Here is a 17,079-nt window from a genome sequence, read left to right as displayed (position 1 = left end):
CCTGTAACATGACGTACTCCGGTGCTGGTGCTCGCGTGTGTTGGAGCTGCGCTCATGCCATGATGTATGGATGATGTATGGGTGATGTATGGGTGATGTATGGGTGATGTATGGATGATGTATGGGTGATGTATGGATGATGTATGGGTGATGTATGGGTGATGTATGGGTGATGTATGGGTGATGTATGGATGATGTATGGATGATGACGTGTACGTAAAACTTATCGCTTTTTGGCTGTGCCAAACATGATCCGGGCGTCAGGAGGAGCTGAGAGGAAGTGCAGACTGATGTTTTGTGTTCTGTGTGTTTTACTGAGTTTGTCAAATGGATCACAAAAGGTTAGAATCGGTGCATAAAACTTAAGTGCACACCAATGAGCACGTGAGAATAGTGACTGTGCACAAAGTGCCCACGTAGAGAAACAACACTATAGAGGAGCAGAACATGTGTGAATATAACAGCGAGGCTGCTCCTCCTGTCTGAGGGCAGCTGTGGCACAGAGCACGGCTGCTGTTTGAGCCCATGATGCACTACAGCTGCATCATGGAGAAAGTATCCAACTGTCGGTGAATGATGCGTAACAGGAAAGGTGCTGCTAAACGCAGTGTCTTGTCTTGTCATAAACACACGTAAGACATGTTTTTTAAGGCCAGGAAACACTTTAACATCTATTGCAGGCTTTTATGTAATTCTAAACTGTCAACTCATCCAAGCCCGTTCTTGTGCGTCCTGGCCCTGGTGCTGAAAGTGAACTGCTCACGTCACTTTGAATCGGCCCCTAAACTACGACTTTTTTCCTCAATAATTAAGGAGTTTTTTTTCTCATTAATTAATGACATTATTCTCGTAGTGCAGCGCATTTTATTTTTTGGGGTTGGCCCTTATACTCCGTCGTACAAAGTAGTGGTCCACTCAAGTAAAAAAAAGTATTTAAGGGACGTAACATCTTGATTTATAATATAATTTGAAGTGTAGGCTGAAAACATTGTCGAAATCTGGTATTTTACCCTGATTTTTTTTTTTACAAAAATGCAAGAAATATAAACATTCAAAACAATTTAATATTGTCAAGCTTTTGTCACATGTAAATTTACTCACAGTGGGAAGAGGAACTACTCAAGAAAGATACTGTTAAATGTATTACTCAATTAGGAGTAAAAGTGTGGAGTCTAAAAGCAAAAATGTCTTAAAAAGTGATATGTGTTCTACTCACCTCTGAACCGGAAGTCAAACCAGGAACGCAGACGAAATAAAGCACAAAACGAGTTAAAAGCAAGCCGATATAAAACCACTATTTACTCCATTAATGTACTGTACTTACTACACCTTCTATTGTTGTTCCGGTTTGACGTCTACGGCGCGCGAGGCCGTAAAATAAAGCTAAAAAAACTTTGGGTTCTGATCATGTTCTGATGCCGTGACGAACGTGGCGGCCATCTTGGAGTTGTAAGAGCGGCAAAGTTAAAATAGAAAATGATAAAAATCGGTTGAAGTCGTCTTCAACTAATTATGTTTTTTCGATTAGAAGATTTTTTATTGGGCAGCCGCTAAGCTAGACAACTGGGAGTGAGTTTACTGAACACGTATAAACACACATAAATACACCTTCCTTCTGCCTTTTTGTATAAATAACTGTTTTTCTGCATACTCTCGTCTCATTGTGGGGTCTTGCGAGTGCAGTTTGGGTCGGACACGAGAGCTTTGAGAGTGTTGCCACGCCCCCTTTTCAGTCGACTAATCAATCGAAAGGGCGTGTCCTTCTTTAATCCAGTAAAAGTTTTTTATTTAGATTTTTTGTCACTCACTCTACAGCCCTAATATGGCTGCTGGAATGAGCTGTTGTTGTTGTTGTTGTTGTTGTTGTTGTTGTTGTTGTTTTATGGCGGTTGGCATCCGAGTGTTGCATTACCGCCAGACTTTATTCCTCAGACTTTATCCTCAGACTTTAGTCTTCAGACTTTGTTGTTGTTGTTGTGTTGCTTTTAATGCCTTTTAACATCTTCAAAGTTTATAATATACCATTAAAGAAATGAGAGAGAGAGAAAAAGGGAGAGAGAGAGAGAGAGAGAGAGAGAAAGAGAGCGCGAAAGAGAGAAAGAGAGAGAGGAAGAGAGAGAAGAAGAGAGAGAGAGAAAGAGAGAGCAAAAGAGAGAAAGAGAGAGAGAGAAAGAGAGCGCGAAAGAGAGAAAGAGAGAGAGGAAAAGAGAGAGAGGAAGGGAGAGAAGAAGAGAGAGAGGAAGGGAGAGAAGAAGAGAGAGAGGAAGAGCGAGAGAGAAAGAGAGAGCGGAAGAGAGGACGAGAGAGAGAAAGAAAGAGAGAGGACGAGCGAGAAAAAGAGAAAGAGAGAGCGAAAGAGGAGGAGAGAGAGAAAAAAAGAGAGAGAGGGAGCAAGAGAGAGGAAGAGAGAAAGAGAGAGAAAAGGAGAGAGAAAAAAGAAAAAAAGGTTGGTTACTGTGCGTTGCCATGGCGATTTTCTCTCTAGTTGTCTATGTACCGCAAAATAGGCCGGGCTTTGAAGCTCCGTGGGGGCGGGGCCTGGAAGCTCCGTGGGGGCGGGGCCTCAAAGCTCTTTGGTTGCCGGGTTCTTTGACCACTCACGTGGGGGGGGGGGCGGTCCCTCTGTCCCTCTGACCCCGCCTCTTCCTCTTCCAGCCGCTTTTCAAACGCCGCTGCCACAAACCCTCAGAAGAGGATGAGACCGCGAGCGCACAAAGCACTAGACGCCGCGCCACAAACACGTCCCTGGACATGAAACTCACTCAACGAACGTTTTATTCATTTTAATTTTGTATTTATTATTTAATCAACAAACGTTAACTTTGTCACGGCGCTTTCCAGCCGTTGGACCGGGACGCGTCACGCACCGATGGGAGGAATGTTAAAAAGTTTGACCAAAATCCGCCGTTAACTTCCCGAAATTAAAAAAAAAACACGGGACAGAAACGGGGAAACGGCGACTTCCCGGGGACTAAAAACGTGTAGGTGAGTCGTGACTTTATGTAAATATAAGAGTTTACGGTGGTTAAAACGTTACATCTGTTAGACATTACAATGCAGTTAGCTGACCACGCCTGGGGATGAATTAGCTGTTGTTAGCATAGCAATGTTATGACTTTTGAGAATTTTTCAAAAAACTTTTATGTGTTAATTATGCATTGTTTCAATCATTTGAATAAAATGGCTGTGTACTCAGTTGTGTCAATAGAGGAGGGATGTTTGTTGACCTAAGATTGCACTTAAGATGCAAGAATCAAACTTAATAATGACAAGATTTGCACTTTTTAGAGGCAAATGAACATGTTGGTTTTCTAAAATGTCAATAACACAATGTAATAGTGGGTTTAAAACGATTTTTTTTAAATGGTTGCATGCGTTTGATTAGGCATTTTAGGAGAGTAACTTGTCATTTTGGTCAGGGCTGCCACAATTAATCGAAATAATTGCAGATAATTGATGATGAAAACAATCGTAATCATGATTTTGTTGTTGTTTTGTTGTTGTTTTATGGCTGGTATCCAAGCGTTACATTACCGCCAGACTTTATTCTTTATACTTTTGATAATCCTAATCATTATCTGGAATATACAGACTTCAAAGCGCGTATTCAAAGTTTTTTTTCATAAAGGCGGTGGCATTATTGAACCAAAATGGCCCCAATTTTATAATTTTTAATAAATAAATACAAAAAATCAAAACTATTCTGTATTTAGAATTAAAACTGTTAAAAGTTAAAAAAAAAAAAAAAAAAAAAAAAAGTTAACATGTTAAAATAATAAAAATAACAGTGCATAAACTTGTAATTGACTACCGTATTTTCCGGACTATAAATCGCACCTTTTTTCATAGTTTTGGCCGGGGTGTGACTTATACTTATATAATTATACTTATACGACTTGTATGTGATATTATTTGTTATTTTCACACTGGCAACTGCATTTCATACTCCAGTACAACTTATATATGTTCTTTTTGGCTGGTGTGACTTATACTCCAGTGCGATTTATAGTCCGGAAAATACGGTACATGTTGAAATTAAAATAACAGAGCATAAACTTCTAACCGACTATTCGGATTTGCCTTAAGACGATGTTATAGTTTAAGAATCAATTATAAACGATGCTAATGCTAGTGGCTTCCTTTGTGCTGTGACTAACCTGACTTTCTGGCTGGTCAGTTTTCTGAGTGGAATTGGCAGATTGGTGCTGTGTAATCCCGACTTCTGCCCGGTCAATCCGCTGAAGCGAGGTGGAAAATGTCCCACATGAGTCTGCGCCGTCTCCAGTCTCTCCCGGGCGGCCGACTCTGTGTAATACATTTATATTTGTATAGATTTTGACTTGGGTTAATGTGTCACAATCGCATCAAATTCAAATGGGATTCCCAAACGTTTCAGGTCGGGATTCCCCAAAATGACTGTGCAACCGACTCGCTCGCAGAATAAAATGGAAATAGTTTATGTAATAATGATTTAAAGTGTCAAAACGTGTTGATTCCGGTTTATTAATGTTGTTTATTTGAATGGTTTATTGCGGTATTGGACCTCATGTCACAAAAAATACACTGTTCAGTAGAAATATACAGTGTGATTAATGTCAATTGTTAAAATAATGTCTTTAAATCGTCTCGCGACACCAATTTGACAAGAAAACGACACAATATCTTGTTTTTTTTCATAGGGATGTCTTGTTGTAGCTGTAGTTTAGAGCTCTACAAAACAAACGCTGGATTCTAGTGTTGGTTTATCATATTTCAGTCTCAAATATCGAATTGTATATTTTCTGACAAGTATTGCGATCACATTTTAAACAGGTCCAGGAGAGTTGACAAAAAGACTGGAAAATTGCACGTATTTCAAAGCAGTTTTGTGCCGTTTTGTGCAGAATGAGGCAAGATTTTGTGCCGTTTGTACTTAAAAGATCGCTGCGTTTGCTAATGGCGGCGGTTGGAATCTCGCAGACCTGTCTTCAGTCTCAAATATTAAAAAATATAAAAAATAAAAAAAACTCGCGAGTGCCGATGTTAATGACTCTCGGGCCGAGGCGAAGCGGGTGAAGGTGCAGGATTAACCTTTGACCTGTGCTTTCCTCTGGGCTCACAGCTGTCGGAGGCTGAGGGTCCAGAGCGTTGGGCGTCTCACACGTGAAGTTTAAGAAGTGCTGTTTATGGATGCAAATGTGGCATTACAATTATTCACCATTATTGGCACCATTAGGTCTGTAATTCTTCTTGTACTCGTCACCAGTTTAATGAACACTGATTATTTTTGGAATAAATGTGTGATAATAATCACACAATAAATAAATAAACTTATTTATTTATTAACTGTTTTTACAAATGATCTAAATGACTATAAATGTAATAAACTGGCACCCTCCCAAGTTGATCTTATTCTCCCAGAAGCTTTAACATTTGAGAGATTGTCCATGAATTATTAACACAGATGTTTATGTTGACTGTTTATGCCTGGTCCATCTCTGTCCCAGCGTTGGAGACCGAAGACTGTCCCGCTCTCTGTCCCGCCCTCTGTCCCACACTGTCCCGTTCTCTGTCCCAGCATTAGAGACCAAAGACTGTCCCGCTCTCTGCCCCGCCCTCTGTCCCACACAGGGGGTCCCACTCTCACATCTGCACAACCGGTGCATAATAAATGACTTTATAATTATGGCTGAACAGAATATAAATATTTTATTATTATTGGTTCTTACAGTTTTGGTCATAAAATAATCTGTTGAACCCGTCCCCACTTTAAAAGTAATTCAATTACTGCTCTCGTTACTCAAATCCAGGAAATAACTGATTATTATGAATTACATACAGTTGTTTAACATTGTTCACTGCCAGTTTTATCTTTTTTATTGTTTTACAACAGACTTCTATGTGTAATTTACACTTTTTTGTCTTAATAATTAGACGTGTGTTTAACAGGTGTAACTGTGACTAGATTAAAGATTAAATTCTAACATGTTAGATTGTTTAAAAGGTCTTTATTTGTCCCTCAGTACAGGAAATGTCAAAACGAGTTGTTTTAGAGAAGAAAAGCTTTGATTGTCTGAAACGTAAACCTCTGTTTTTCTTAAACGTGTTCTGAGCCTTTTAATAAGTCTCAGTGTGACTGAAGCGAGCGCCTCTTGAGCCTCTGACGCTCTAATCGCTCTAAAGTAGATTAGCTTCAGTCCAGTCCTGGAGAAAGCACCCATGAACACACTTTCCTCTCCGCCGGTGAGTACACGGCTAGAACTTAAACAGAATAACATAAATATACAGATTTTTACCCACATTTGATTTGAAGTCACTGCTAAATGTCTGTGGAACCAGGAAATAGTTTGTCGATTTCTGTTGCGATCTGTGGTTCATGATGCTTTCCAGTCAGATCACCTTTGACGTCTACATTTAAGCTTAAAGCTGCTTTTGTTGTAATTGGTTTCATTCTGGGACCAAATAAAGGTTGTAACGTGCAGATTTGAAGATTTGCAGACAGAAGTTACTCACAAATAAAGTGTGTTATTGATGAAAATTGGACATGGATTTATATTTTTTTGACATTTTATGTGAATAATGCTGCTGTATTTGTTCTACGCTCTGTATTGTCCAGATTATGGCCAGATATCAATTACTACTATTCATTTTTATACTCTAGTAGTCCCGATTAGTCAGTTAATCATTGCACCCCTCATGTTGGGACAGTGTGTGGAAAATTATTTGATACTTTGGTAGGTTTGGGTCAAAAAGAACACAATCGATACAATAATTAAGAAAAATATTTTTTTTTCCCCGATGTCTTTCAAAATAAAAGACAGAAACAAACAGAACATGACCAGAGAACAAAACATCAATCAAAAATATGTACAGACATCAACTACACGTTTAAATAAGTGTAAAAACTGTCCCAGCGAGTCCAGAGTCGGTCAAATTTGTCCTTTTTCGAATGCTATTTTTTTGCATTTGTCTACCGTATTTTCCAGAGTATAAGTTGCATCAGCCAAAAATGCACAATAGAGAAGAAAAAAACCACATAAGTCGCACTGGAGTATAAGTCGCATTTTTGGGGGAAATGTATTTGATAAAATCCAAGACCAAGAATGGATATTTCATCTTAAAACATGAAAAAATAAGGAATAATATATATCACATAAGTCGCACCTTGGCCAAAACGATGTAAAAAGGTGCGATGTGTAATCCAGAAAATACGGTAATTCCTGTGATTATGTCAGTCCAGTCCTTGGTCTTGTTTTTTGCGTCATCCATTTCTTTGTTATTGCTTTTCCCCCCCGCGGCCAAAAGCATATTCCAAAAGTATCCATTCACTGTGTCCACGGCAGGAGATTATAGTATGGTTCCAAAATTGAGTGGAACGGCAATGTCAAACTGTCTACAGAGCGTCCTTAATTTCAGTCCAAAACCTAAACAACAGGACGTGATACAAGACGTGATAGCGGTTTGCCTCCTGCTGCCACACTTTCTCCAACAGTCTGTACCTCCCTGTGAATACATGCGTTTCATTTGATGTGGTGAACTCCCCGCACTCACCCGATGTCCTCTTGTGTGCCCCAGGGCTGGCTGCTCTCTTGTGGGATGGGCGAGGGCCAGGAGCAGCAGTATGTGGAGCAGCTCCGAGGCGTCTTCGACAGTTTCGACCGGAGCGGGCGCGGCTCGCTGTCCCGGGACGAGCTGTGGGAGCTGTGCGAGTCGCTGCACCTCCAGGAGGCCGCGCCCGCCCTGCTCCAGGCTCTGCTGCACAGCCAGGACCAGCACTCTGCCAGGGTACGTCCGCTCTGCTGTTTACACATGCAATAAGCACTTTATACATGTGTTTTTATTGATTTTTGTGAGTCTGCTGAGCCACACAATCATTTAAAGTAATAATTTTATAATAATCTTCCATTGTTGAGTGCCCTACGCAGATCTAAAAATGAAAAAAACACAAAAATTATCCTTATTTCACTATATAATAAGGATATAACTGTAAAATGATGTACACTTCTAGAGTAATTTCCTGATAATTTAGTGTGTCGTGGCGTCTTTAAAACACTTCTATTCATGCGTTTCAGTTTCCTGTTTTATACTGCAACATTTTAAGCACTTTAGCCCATTCAAAATATAAAAAAAATGATCACTATGGCACTATTATGTTTATTTTATTTTTAAGTCTCTTAAAAAACACACTTTTATTCACTGGCATTTAACCCGGCATGAGAATTGTGTCTTCCTTATTATTTTTCATATTTGATGTCGTTTTAAATCATTTTTTAATTTATTGTTTGGTCAAATCCACAACTCTGCACAATCATAAACCATCAATCAAATGGTAAATTGAGTCCAGCACCAGCATAAACCTGTTGTGTCGTGCAGTCCCCTCATAAAGTCAGTTGTGTTACTGGACATTCATTCATCAATTGTTTTATTTATTCATTCCAGCAAAACTGTCTAATGATTCACAAATGTTGTCAATCATCACCATTTTGACTGTTATTACACTGCTTTGTCTGATGTTGTGCAGTAGTGTATTCAACTTTTCTATCTCTATGGAAACGAGAGAGTATTTGTTTTAGCAGCAAAAACATTTCTGGGATTGCATACTGTACTTACAAGTGTAGAACAAGCAGGTGCTATTACACAAAACAGACTTTCTTTTCTTAGAGGGTTTATTCAGAAAGATGTTTATACAATTAAATAGGGATGGAAGCAAGTAAAAAGAAAGAAAATCGTCCCAAATGTCCAAATCTGAGTGGCGTCCGACAGCAGAAAAGCTACACACATCGCACTTCCTCCCACATAAAGACTGCACCTTCAGTTAATGCTTTTAAGTCTCCTTTACAAATGCACTTTTATTCATTGGCATTTAACACGGCACGAGAATGATGTGGTCCTCTGTCTGTCTTATATTAATTTATATATTTTTATGTTGTTTTTAGTTCGTTTTTATTTTATTTTATATATTTTATATTGTTTTTAATTAGTTTTTATTTTATATATTTTATGTTTTTAATTAGTTTTTATTTTATATATTTTATGTTTTTAATTAGTTTTTATTTCATATATTTTATGTTGTTTTTATTTTATATATTTTATGTTGTTTTTAATTAGTTTTTATTTTATTTTGTATACTTCATGTTTTTGATTAGTTTTTATTTTATGTTATATATATTATGTTGTTTTTGATTCGTTTTTATTTGGTTTGTACGTATTTATTTATTTATTTTTAACATATTTTACCAGTGCTCGTTTTGTGCAGCACGTTGGGGACTTTGTTGGTAAAATGTGCTGTACAAATAAAGTTGGATTGGATCTTTACGTTCAAGATCATGGTGCAAAATGGAAGGCGCCGTGAGCGACCGCCCTGCAGCACCAAAAAACCTAAACCAGGACCTAAACTAGGATCTGGTCAGGACCTCGCTGGTGGTCTTAGTCTTTGGTGCAGGTTTCCGGTCGCCGGGTGAACCTGGAGCACCTGGAGAAACCCCCAAGCCAGACGGAACACTCAAACTCTTCACCCAAACAAAGGAAAATCTGCCTTTTTCTCCACTAATATATGCGTTCGCCTCAGTTGAAGCGGCGTCGGTCGAGTCGTCTTCTGTCGAGTGCCGGGCCGCGTATTGTGGACGATCATTAACGGGCACTCGGGCCGTTTCCGTGACAACAGACACCTGGATGAGGGTTCGATGTCTAAGAGGGTGAACCACAAAAAAAAGCTTCAATGCCGAGCTCCGAAAGTGGCTGAAAACAAGCCATCTGCCCAGTTCAAAGACCCGACGGGACTCGACTCACGTGAACGTTTGGGGCTAAAAAAATGTGTTCCAAACCTTTTGTCGGACTCTGAAAAATTATTTGTTGAAATGCTACAGCGAGTTTGACAATTGGGAACAGGTTTTGAAACGTTGAATCAATCCTCTTAAAATTCCTATTCTTGCTCATTGATGTGGCCAAAATCACACAAAAAATACTGTTCAATTTACCGTCAGTCTTTTTTTAATCATGCCTTTTTAAATACATTATCAACCAAAATAAAGTGGAAATATAGTGACTGAAGGCTTCTAGATAGAGAACGTGTACGAATAAAGTATACTATTTATGCAAATCAGATTTTTATTTTATGACATTTTAATATAATAAGGCCACAGTATATTTATGTTTATTTGAGTCTGAATAGTCCAGATAATGATTATTCATCATCAAAACACAGCTGCAATTATTTTAATGGTCAACTTGGCATTTTGTCGATTTGATTGTCGCCGCCCTAGTGTCTGGTAGGATTTTTATCGCTGGTGCTCCGATTTCCCCGTCAACCTTAAACATGCTGAATACAAATCCTACTGCAAGATACTGTATCCCTGACAACTACCTGGAAGAAGTATCCACTATTTTAACCCCAGAAGCACTGAAAGAACGGCTTTTTCAACAAACTTTTATTTTCTCGCTGAATCGTTGCTACATTTTTGTCATTTGCAAGCGTAAAGCCGGGTGCCTAATCTGTAACCTTTTTATGGCCGTCTAAAATACAAAATGTCACTACTTTGTCTTTTGTTTGTATATGATGCCTGATTGTAACTGCACCTGGTAAAAATACAAGTTTTCTGACAAACGTACACTTTTATCGTGCCGCGCCTTCGACAACTTTTTTACGGCGCCCTTATTTGACTCAAAAAACCACCTCAAAACCGCTTACCCTCTCTTTTCCGTCGACTTGTTGATACACAAACATGTGGGCATCCGGGTAGAGCGCGGCGACCCAGTGACCTAACCCCGGTGTGCAACAAAGAAGACCAAAAGAAAGGCGGAGTCTCCTCCTTGAAAATTGACAAAGGAATCAACATATTCAGGGGTCGGCAGCTGTGGAACCCCCCCCCCCCCCCCCCCCCGGACCCCGACCGACCTGCAGCGACGCACAGACACGCCGGAATTAATTTATCTGTATAGTTTTATACCTCACGCTCTGCACCGCATTCTTGTCGTTGCTCGTATGTTATGTTGCGGTAATGGTGATTAAATGGCCGACAAGAATCAAACGGATCTTGGTTAAGTGCATTTAATTTCATAACCCTAATTTGGGGTATTCACAAACTGTCCACATCTTACAAACTGTGTGCATTGCAATTGTGTCTTGCGTACCGTATTTCCCGGAGTATAAATCGCACCAGCCAAAAAATGCATAATAGAGAAGAAAAAAACGTAAGTTGCACTGGAGTCTGAAATGCAGTGTGAAAATAACAAATAATATCACATATAAGTCGCATCCCTGCTAAAACTATGAAAAAAGGTGCAACTTATAGTCAGGAAATTACAGTAATTTCCCCTTGTGGAACAGTAAAGTTTGTCAAAGTGAGAAAAAAATACTTTTCTCTTAAAGAGCGCCATGGGTGAAAAAAGGAACATACGTGACCGTCACATGAATAAAGTTTACAGTTTCATTGATGGATAACCTCAGATTTGTGTCGCGACGAGAACATCAATGGGAAAAGAAGCTTCCTTGAGGAACGACAGTCTTTGCAACCTGAAAGTTACATTGACAACACAATAGAAATGCGGTTCCTGAGACGGATTATGAGGACACTTTCTGGGTTTGTGGAACGGAGGGGATGGAATCTTTTTGTCCACTCCGGAAAGAGAAACAGGAAACAGGAAATGGGACATAGGACGCCGAAGATTGCATTCATCGCAGCCTGGACTGGAACGGTCGATATTCTATTGTTGGGACTGACAGAGAAGAGAGATGATTGGCTTTTCCTGGTCACTTGATACGGCACCGGAAGAGGAAAGATACTTAGAACATGAATTAAAGCTGCGGTACCTTCCACACTTCCTGCTTTAGTTCGATTTTGAGAACCTTTAGCGCATAATCGAGCTCAAACAGACGATGATCTTTGTCGACGCTTTTGTTTCAGGTCGACTTTGAGCGGTTCAAAAATGCACTCATCATCGTCCTGTCTTCGACCCTTGAGGAGCCGCCGGTGGAACAGGAGCCTCCGCCAAAACCAGGTAAAGCGTCACTGGCAGATGTCGGTAAATTGCCTATAATCCATGTTCTTTGTTTTAGAAATGGTCGTTTTGTAACTTCATCTTTTTAGCCGAAAGATGCTGTGCTCCGGATGTTTTTCTTGTACGACGAGCGCATGATTCTTTATGAAAACCGGTTGCGCTTCTCAAACACACACGGCGCTCTAGCTTTGTCAATATTTGCCGTCGACTGCGGTGGAAGTGTCTATTGTAGCGTTCATTGTAGCTCTTTTATTATTCTGTTGTGCTCATGTGTTTGAACAGTGCCGTTTATTGCATGGATGGATTTGAAATATGTTAAGCCTTTATCATATAATCTATTGTCTTTTAGGTTATTTATGATGAGAGGTTAGCCATAGTGAGTTTGAATGTTTACCGCATGTCCTCCCTTCTCTCTCGCCCCCATTTCATGCTCAGCTGTCCCGTCTAAAAAAAAGCCTATGGGCCAAAAAATCCTTTTAAAAAATGTATTAAAAAATAATTAAAGTAATAATATTGTGAATGTTGTTTTTTTAAAGAAAAATTCGAGTATATTGTTTATAGTAAAAATGCTACAAAAAGAGCTAATTGATAATAAAAATGAAACTGCACTATTGTGATTACCGTAATTTCTACACTATAATGCGCACTGTCAATAAATGGTCTATTTTCTATTGTTTTTCGTATATATATAAGGCCAGATTTAGCTCACCTGTTTACTCCCGTGTTCGTGTGTACAGTATTATCTAGGCTGATATTTTCTATACCGTATTTACCGGACTATAAGGCGCATTAAGCGTAACAAAACGTGTATCAACAAAATCGCTTCGAGGTCAGTAAACACAACCAGAATTCATCCATATATAAGGCGCACTGGATTATAAGGCGCACTGTTGTTTTTTGAGACATTTAAAGGCGTTTAAGTGCGCCTTATAGTGCGGCAAATACGGTAGTTTTACAAACATTTCAGTGGGAAAAAAAGTAAAAGTCCTCGCGGTCACGACCGGTGCAGATGGGTTAAATATGATTTGTTGCTTTGACTCTTTGCCAGTTGTTAGTCTCTACCGTCGGCCGACATATTTACTTTGTGTCCGCTGAGCTCTGAGTCGTCCCGTTTCCCTCCCTCAGCATCTCCCGAGATCCAGCCCAAGTTCGTGAAGGGCAGTAAACGCTACGGCCGCAGGTCCACCCCGGAGTTCACCGAGCTGGCCTCGGACCCCCGGCAGCCCGGCCCAGAGGAAGACCGGGACGAGAACTACGAGTCGGCCGTCCCCCGTAAACGAGAGGTAGGCGACTCTTCTGTAAACGTGTTCGGCGTTTGAGCGTTAAGCTGTGATTACGCCGCAGCAGGTTATTTCCAGAGTTTGATTATACAACCAACAGGATCTGCCACGGGAGCCGCCGTATTATGTTTAAGGATGTTAGTCCATTAGCCAGAAGTAACGACATGAAGACGCACATCGAGACAAAGTCAAGAGTGGTGCTTTTACCGTATTTTCCGGAGTCAAACAGCCAAAAAATGCATAATAGAGAAGAAAAAAATATGGATAAGTCGCACTTTTTAACATAATAACAGATGAGAGAACATGGTGAATAGGTGTACGTATGCTAACGCTAATACCTTCAGCTACATGACGTATGCTAACGCTAACACCTTCAGCTACATGAGGCACAGACAGAACTGTGGTAAGTGTCTGGTATGTTAACGTAACATATGAACAGTTATTCAGATAACTATAGCATAAAGAACATGCTAACAAGTTTACCAAAGCATCAGTTTTACCCCAAATCACTAAATCCATTGAATTCTACTTCCTCTGTGTCACTTCTAAACAACTCCACAAACTCCAGAGGTAGAGGAAGTGCAGATTCTTCTTCTGCGTCGCTTAGAGCCTAGAGCGCCCTCGGTGTGACGAATAATATCACATTTAAGTCGCTCTGGAGTATAAGTCGCACCACGGCCAAAACTATGACTTATAGTCCGAAAAATACGGTAGATCATATGTGTTTTACTGTGGTTGGAGTTTTTGCTTTAGCCACACGCTCCACAATCAACATTTTTCATGTAAATTTGTACTTAAATTGCGTATACAAAAAAAAAGTCCTTCTGTTCTGGGTAGAATTTACAAAACACAAAATAAAACCAACCACTTGGAGATTGAATTGTTCATGCACAAATGTTAAAAGCAATCGAACATAAACGACAACTATTCAGACTTTCAATCATTGCCTTTCAACACAAAAATAGGTCAAACGTCTCGCTCCAAACCGCACGCCGCTATTGACAGAAGGTGAGGTGTTGTTCTGACAAAGGTTCACGTGCGCACTTACATTTTACATCTGATTCCTGGACCTTTAAGTTCATTCAAACGACACGCAAACGGGGAAATCTGACATCGGGGATCTTTAATTGCTCAGCCCTATACATAATTTTGTTTTTGCAGTGCTCAGTCTGTCCTCTGTAAACCCCTGTGAACAGGAAGTAGTTCAGTCACGTTCCATAGGTTTCCTTTAAAATCAATGCGAGCGGCCACATAATATGTATAGATCGCTTGCTCCTGCTACTCCAACCTACAATACTGTCAAACTATTCATTTAAATTGCTTTTTATCAGTACGTAGAAACACATTTATTAGAGAAATATGTGCCATCCAGTATCGCACATCTGTCAAACTGGTTTATAGGCATAATTTAGTGTAGAAACAGACTTAAATAACACATAATTCGTCGTCGGCTGTGTCATTTTGTCCCGTCTGTGCTTTTCGCCGCTGCGTTTTCCCTTCTCAGTCGCATAACGCAGCGGACTGACCTCCTTCTGTCCGGCCTGTAGTTAATTGTCCAGCGGCTCAGGGCCTCGGCGGTTTCCCCGGTTGATCTGTTCTCGGATTATCGTCCCTGAGGCCTAAGCGGCTGCTGGAGGAACTCTGAGCGACGTTTGGTCTTTCACGCGACTGTAGACACTTTAAGGGCTTTAATGCTGCAGGGTTTATCGCAATCAAGTGTCGACATCACTGTTAGAGAAGTCGCTAATGACTAAATATTCCAGATTAGAGCGCTGTAGGCCTCGTTCAGTCGATTAATCGGTAGATGAGCTAAATTTTCATGATTTTATTGTGGTAAACAGGTTTTATTTTGACCGCTGCACAAAGGAGAAGCTATGGATCGACTCGGTTTGAGATTTAGGAGTGAATCACGAGTCAAATCTGCCTTTTTTACTACTAAACACACCGTTTTCTTGCACGATGTCCTCTGAACTCGTCCGTGCATTTGAGCCAGTCGGTCGAGCGTCTTTTAGCGAGCTTTTTGTCTGCACTTTAGGCGCTTTACGGCTGCAGGATTTATCGCAATCAAGTGTCGACATCACTACTAGAGAAGTTGTTATATTCCAGATTGGAGCGCTGTAGGCCTCATTCAGTCGATTAATCGATAGATGAGCCAAATTTTCATGATTTTATTGAAGTAATTGGGTTTTATTTTGAGCGCTGCACAAAGGAGAAGCTATGGATCGACTCGGTTTGAGATTCAGAAGTGAATGATGAGTCAAATTTGTCTTTTTACAGATAAACGCACCGCTTTCTGTGTTTTTTAAATTGCGCAATATCCTCTGAACTCTTCCGTGCACTTTGAGTCAGACTTTTTTAGAGCTTTTTGTCCGCACTGTACGCGTCGCCCCCGTTTCAGACGAAGTTAAATATGTACAAAGTCACGCTCTGTCGCTTACGAGTTACAGAATACTCGACACACACGCACGACTAGTGTAGAAGTCCAAATATAATGGACCCAGGCATGACATAAGTGAATTGTAAATAAGAATAAGGTCTTGCCGAGTCAAATGAAATAGAAAAAATACGTATTAATACAAATTGAGCTGTTGAAGAAGGAAAAGCGTGCCATCTTCTTCGTCCACCTGCTGCTTTAAATGCCTCCACACTTCGCACATGTCACCGCTCCGTCCGATTCCATATTATTGTTCGCTTTGTCCACGCCGAGCCGAAGCGTGTCTCGTGGTTTTTGACAAATCTGAGCGGGGGACAAAAGCCCGAAGTCTGGACTCCGGGCCCGACAGATGGAGCCGGGTCAGAGGAGCAGGTCCGAGACAATGGACGTCACCCCCGCCGCCTCCGCATGCCTTTAGACTCCTGCGTCGCAGCTGCACCTCGCTCCTCCACAATGGGGGGGACGGCCGGACCGATGGGGATGCCACGCAGATCACTATGGTCGTCGGTACCTTTTTTAAATTTTTGTAGAGGCAAATTGCTCGATAAAAGACGAGCACCTTTTTTCATAGTTTTGGCCAAGGTGTGACTTATACTTGTATACTTATACTACGGAGCGACTTTTATGTGATATTATTAGTTATTTTCACACTTACAACCGCATTTCATACTCCAGTGCGACTTATACATGTTTTTTTCTTCTCTATTATGCATTTTTTGGCTGGTGCGACTTTTAGTCCGGAAAATACGGTATTCACAGGAGATAAGCGAACGAAGAACTGGGCGTAGACCCTTCTTTTTGGCAAAAACACTGTGGAAAAAGCGAAACATCTGCAAACAAATCCACACCCATGTACGGACCATCTGCGTACGTGACTAGGACTGGCGCACATCTATCTGCAAGTAGAATATATCGACTTATCACTCATCACTCAATATACGACAAATAGTGTTGTTTTGCGGCCCAGTGTTTATTGCTCGTGCGTTTTTTCAAAGTGCCACGTTCAGGTCCAAACAGGGACCGAACCGGGGCCAGTTCCTGTAGAGCCTTTGCACCCTGAATCCCAGCTGCTCCCCCGTTCCTCCGCTCGCACCATTTTGACTTCTGAACAATTAAAAAAAACACCAAAAAGCTTCTGTTTAATCAAGTAAAACAATGATACTTTTCACATTTTAGAGCGTATATCACTCTTTCTACATGTACGTTGTTATGTTCATTGACGATTATTTAATTACTACAGCTTTTATTGTTTTTTAGTACAAAGTATGATGTGTTTTGAGGTGGGAAATATGTAAGAAAATTGTTGATGTGTCAATTGTTGTTTTTGGAGCTATGCAAAAGTAGAATATCAGCATATTGTCTAGAATGTATTCAAAATTACCTCAAAAA

At 40.4% G+C, this 17,079-nt stretch overlaps 1 protein-coding gene across 1 annotated transcript in view; it reads left to right on the top strand.

Moving 5' to 3' along the window:
- The first annotated feature begins 7,548 nt into the window (after nt 1–7,548).
- nin (ninein (GSK3B interacting protein)) overlaps nt 7,549–17,079 on the top strand; it is a 38,068-nt gene continuing 28,537 nt past the window's right edge. Inside the window, exons 1-3 of the mRNA XM_072458323.1 lie at nt 7,549–7,764; nt 11,883–11,976; nt 13,102–13,259. Coding sequence (XP_072314424.1) covers nt 7,576–7,764; nt 11,883–11,976; nt 13,102–13,259 — 441 coding nt within the window. The 5' untranslated portion in view covers nt 7,549–7,575. The remainder of the gene's footprint in view (nt 7,765–11,882; nt 11,977–13,101; nt 13,260–17,079) is intronic.

The sequence above is a fragment of the Eucyclogobius newberryi genome, unplaced genomic scaffold, assembly GCF_026437365.1.
Source record: "Eucyclogobius newberryi isolate DKJ021-1_F unplaced genomic scaffold, fEucNew1.0.hap1 SCAF_21, whole genome shotgun sequence".
In the NCBI taxonomy this organism is placed as follows: domain Eukaryota; kingdom Metazoa; phylum Chordata; class Actinopteri; order Gobiiformes; family Gobiidae; genus Eucyclogobius; species Eucyclogobius newberryi.
Note: the sequence above shows the minus strand (reverse complement) of the source record. Positions and strands in the feature narration are given on the sequence as shown.